Here is a 4,680-nt window from a genome sequence, read left to right on the forward strand (position 1 = left end):
AAACTTCTCTACAATAACCAAAACATGACATATAAATTAAATACATATTATACAACAAATTTTATATTTTTCAGAAATAATTTCTTTCCAAGTACTGATTCGAAGGACACGTGGACACCCTAGAAGTGTTAGTCCAGCAATACGCTGGTGAAAATGTTTGTGGAGAATTTGTTCTCCAGAACCCAAAATGTTCTTTTTTATGTGCACACGTGTACATTGAAACAGACTTGAAGCAACTATCATTGTGAAATACAGTATTTATTTTGAGTATAAAAATAACGAAAGGACAAAGATAACGTTTTCTTTGGCATCAATTGAACATACTGATTTATAAGGATAAGTTGAGCATAAATTTACTTACTTGGCGTTGATGGTCCTGGATTATCCATTGCTCAGTGTGCTATAAAAAAAGTTTTCATCAAAATTGTAAAACAGTAGCATCATGAACAGAAAAGTACAGACTATAAATATGTGAATCAATCATTCTTTCATCAAGAAATTGTTTTTTGATATAGAGATGGTCAAGCAATGACCCACAAATGTGTGTTGGATTTGTTATTTGCTGAGTATATCCAAGATTGGCCAACTGTTCAAGGAAATAACTGTTTCCATCTTCAAGAATATTAATATTGAAGTCTCCACTGATTATATCTGGTTTACGAGACTGAATCAAATAAGTAATAGCTCTCAGAAAACCATTGATAGGCTGGGAGACTTTTTTATACACTAAAAGTATTGTCAGTGACAAATTCAAGGCGGGTTTGTTAATTTCTGTAAAATGAAAACCATCTAACTTAAATTCAGAGGTCATTTTGATCGTATCTGACTTGAAAAGCATCGCTAGACTGGAATATTTGTGTTCAGAATTGCAAACTGTGAGAGAGTATTGAGGAAACGTTTGTTGGATTGGACAAAGAGAGTCATCAGAAGTAAGTTGTGTCTCTGTCAAGCAAATGACATCAGATGATGAAAGACAGGGATCCTGGGCAATATCTTTAGAATGTTTTCGCAATGATCTAACATTAAGAACGGAGATTTGTATATTATATAATTTATTGGTGAAGACACATTTTGTAAAAAAGTTGGCGTCCGTGCAAAGACGTTCATATTCTGCTAATGTGGTGAGATCAGTCTTGATTGCATTTTGTGAAATTGTTCCGGTTAGGAAAATATTGTCCAGCTTGCGGACGCGACTGAGAGCAACATATACTTGGCCTTTATTGAACGATCTTTGCTTATGCAACTGGAAGGAGAATACAATATTTGGTAAAGTCAAACCCTGGACTTTGTGAATGGTACAGCTATAAGCCAAAGTTAATGGAAATTGTGAGCGGAGTATACAACTTGAAAAGTTTTTATTAATTGGAATTTTTGCTTCAGTTCTAATAATGGGTACTAAACCATTCTGTAGAGCAAAAACATTTTTGCGTCTTTTTTTCAGTCCTGCTAAAGGATCATCAAATTTAACAAATATTATGTCAACGTTATTGGCGATAGAGTATTTGAAATCAACAATCATTCCAATTTGACCGTTGATAAGACGATCTTCTATATCAATGTTAGTTGTTAACATTACTCTGGCATGACTTTTCACCTTCAAATACCTTGACAACCCACCAGCTTCGCTTGTGGAACAATTGAGTGCTCTGTCAATCTTATCTTCAGAAACATGGTTAGGAAGTTTGTCATGTGCTATTATTGTTATTTCTAAAGATGGGAGAAGATCCAACTTTTGTTGATTGACTTCATCTTTCGGTGCATTTTCAGCAAATAAATACACTGCATCGTCCGGTATTGCTAGGTTTTCTACTGACCGTGATTTAAGTAACTCAATGTGATCATCATCGGTTGAACCAATGCCTATACTGTTGAGCAAATCAATTAGTTTTGTATCACCTTGCTGTCTCATGCATTCATTCAACTCGCAACAAGGAAATTGTTTCCATGGATGACACAAATTCAAGAACTCATTTTTAAATGGCATAAAAACAAAAGGTTGACGAATTGGTGGCAGTTGGAGCAGGTCACCGACAACAATTACACTAAGGTTCGCAAATGGGATATGAACAGGACATGCAAATATCTCACAAAGACCTTGATGAATTTGTAGCAGTCGTATATTGGACACCATTGAAATTTCATCAATTATTACAGCAAATAATTGTGAATATTTGTTACGTAGGGTGGATTTTTTAAGAGCAGATAGTTTCGGTAATGTAATTGACTGGCATGGTGGAATGCCTAAGGCAGAATTTATTGTTGTGCCATTGATATTAATTGCTGCAACACCTGTTGGAGCTATGAGTAAAACTTTGATCTTCTCAATATCATTAGAGACTATGTTAAAGAGTTTTTCCCATGCTTGATGAATTGTGCGGGCCAAATGTGACTTTCCTGTACCAGCTCCACCTGTGATGAACAATCGAACTGATTCAATTTTAACATTTTTCATGGCTAATTTATTTTTCACAAATTGTTTATCCCACGAATAACTTTCCAGGAAAACCTTGTGTTGCAATGAGTTCAGGGAATGAATCATGAAATACAAGTGTTCATCACTGACATTGGCAGCTTGAGAGGTTATTAAACTAATATCAAAAAGTTGATTCACAGACAACGGCATGTCTTCCTCATCATTTTGACAGGTAGAATTGTCAGGAATGTCATTCTGGGTACTTTGCAAGTCATTTATTTCTGATATAACCTTGTACATTGCAGAGTCGATTTTTTCTTTATCTGGTTCAAAAGTCAGTCTACTTTGTTCAACAATAGCGAGAATACCCGGAGAGGCTAACTTGCTACAATAGCTATTATCCAGCATTAATTCATTTTCACTTCTAAAACGGTAAAACATATATAGCAGGTGATGTGCATACTTTTCGGGGAATAACTTTTCATTTGGAATATGGTATCTCAAAACTTGTCTAATTTTACGACATTTCATTGTGTCTTTCGATGACATGAGTGTGATTTTAGGTGGAAGTTGTACATGACAGTCATGGTTAAGTTGACTAGCATCCTCAGTAAGGATGTCTGGTTGTGAATCATTTTCATCAATTTTGTAATCAACATAGTAGTATGCTGCAAACAATGCAAGACACATGGAATCAACTTGTGCATATCTCCCTTTGCAAAAAGTGGTATTTGGCCTGTCAATGTATCTATCACACAAACTTCGCTTAAATACATCAGTACTATCGGAACTAAGCTCTTTTATTTCTTCCTCTGATTTATATATTCTGATACGGTCTGAAGGCAAACCTGAATTAACATAAGTTGTTTTAGGGAAACATTTCCGAAGTCATAACTCAGGTAAACAGAGGTAAACTACTTCTTGAACAGATACTTGTCGAGAACATGAAAAAGCAGATGCAATTCTGTACATTGCTTGCTTGACACCAAGCTTCTGATCTTTAATTTCTTGAGAAGCTTGTTTCAATGCACTGGAAGATTCAGATTCACTTTTAGAGAAATACGCACACATATATGATACTGCTTTATAGTAATTGTGCACAGGTTGTAAGTCCATATTTGCTTGCCACGCTTTAAGAATGGTGGGATTATAGTTATTAACGAAACAGGAATGTGGTGGCCTTTTCATGTGAATTTCATAGTCATCTGTTGGTGAAATGTTCAAAGCTTCATAATATTGCTCCTCATTTACACCAATCCTTTCAAGTATATCAGAAATAGTTGCATTATTTATAAATTCAGACTTGTTCGGATTCAAGTACTCATCTATAAAATTTTTCACTTTCGTAAGGATAGAATTTCTTCTTTCTAGTATTTCAGTTTTTTGAATCATTTCCATATCCTCTGGCAACGGTTTCGCAACAATAGTTTTTTCTGAAAAATACTTTCCAAAAAAATAACGACACGGAATGTTTTTATATTTTCGGCAGGATTTTGAATGCTGATGAATCTGGTATTTCCTTATTAGACAATTCAAATCTGGAAAATGTTCTTCGTCAGGGATATAAGCTTGGATCACAGCATCCAAAAATTCAATATATTCAGTAATATTATTTGGATCTAATTTTGGTGGATTTAAAATCCATAAAAAAGAATGTATGTGCGGAGAACCCCTGAACTGGAATTCGACTCTCAGCGCATAGTATAAGACTTTGCCAAGTGGACCAGTTGGAATCATTATGATTTCTGCAAACAATACTTCAATTCTGTACTGAAAGTGTCGAGCTAAAAGCACAGGGTTGCTGTTTAGAATTTTACTTCTTTCAAAATAACTTAAATTAGATATAAATTCTTCCGTGAGATTCAAATCATTGAGTTCAGAAATTATTGAGATCAATTCTTTCCAATGCAAATCCGCAAAAGACAAAGTCAAAAAGAAAGTTGGACAGCCAAGCTGCCGGATCATAGCTAACACTTCAAGTTGGAATCGCTTCCAATAAGCTGGAGTACCTTTGATATAATTCATGAATGTTTACCCTTGGTCAGTTGATACGAAAGATTTCAAGGCTTCCTTATAATTGCCAAGCATTCCAGCAGTGATTGTGTTGCCATTTACTTTTTTCATAGCAATGTTGATTTGAGATGTCAAGCTCAACTGCTGTAATAAAAACTGGGCAAAGAATATATAATCTGTAACAGAAGAGAACATTTGCTTGAAATTCAACAATCTTTGGTTGAAATATTTCGATGGACTTAATTTGACTTCTC

At 34.7% G+C, this 4,680-nt stretch overlaps 1 protein-coding gene across 1 annotated transcript; it reads right to left on the minus strand.

The window, feature by feature from the left end:
* Positions 1-418: 418 nt before the first annotated feature.
* LOC130623270 (uncharacterized) lies at positions 419-4,438 on the minus strand. The gene is made up of 2 exons (XM_057438741.1): positions 3,319-4,438; positions 419-3,261 (listed from the first exon to the last, which is right to left on the minus strand). Exons 1-2 carry the CDS (start codon positions 4,436-4,438, stop codon positions 419-421), a joined length of 3,963 nt encoding a protein of 1,320 aa, XP_057294724.1.
* Between the last annotated feature and the right edge of the window lie 242 nt (positions 4,439-4,680).

The sequence above is a fragment of the Hydractinia symbiolongicarpus genome, chromosome 13 (genome assembly GCF_029227915.1).
Source record: "Hydractinia symbiolongicarpus strain clone_291-10 chromosome 13, HSymV2.1, whole genome shotgun sequence".
NCBI lineage: Eukaryota > Metazoa > Cnidaria > Hydrozoa > Anthoathecata > Hydractiniidae > Hydractinia > Hydractinia symbiolongicarpus.

Excerpts from the sequence above, each read along its gene's own strand:
- LOC130623270 (XM_057438741.1), bottom strand. The coding sequence starts at position 4,438 with ATGAATTATATCAAAGGTACTCCAGCTTATTGGAAGCGATTCCAACTT. Across the intron at positions 3,262-3,318 it reads TCAAGAAGTAGTTTACCTCT|GTTTGCCTTCAGACCGTATC; the intron begins GTTTACCTGAGT and ends ATGTTAATTCAG.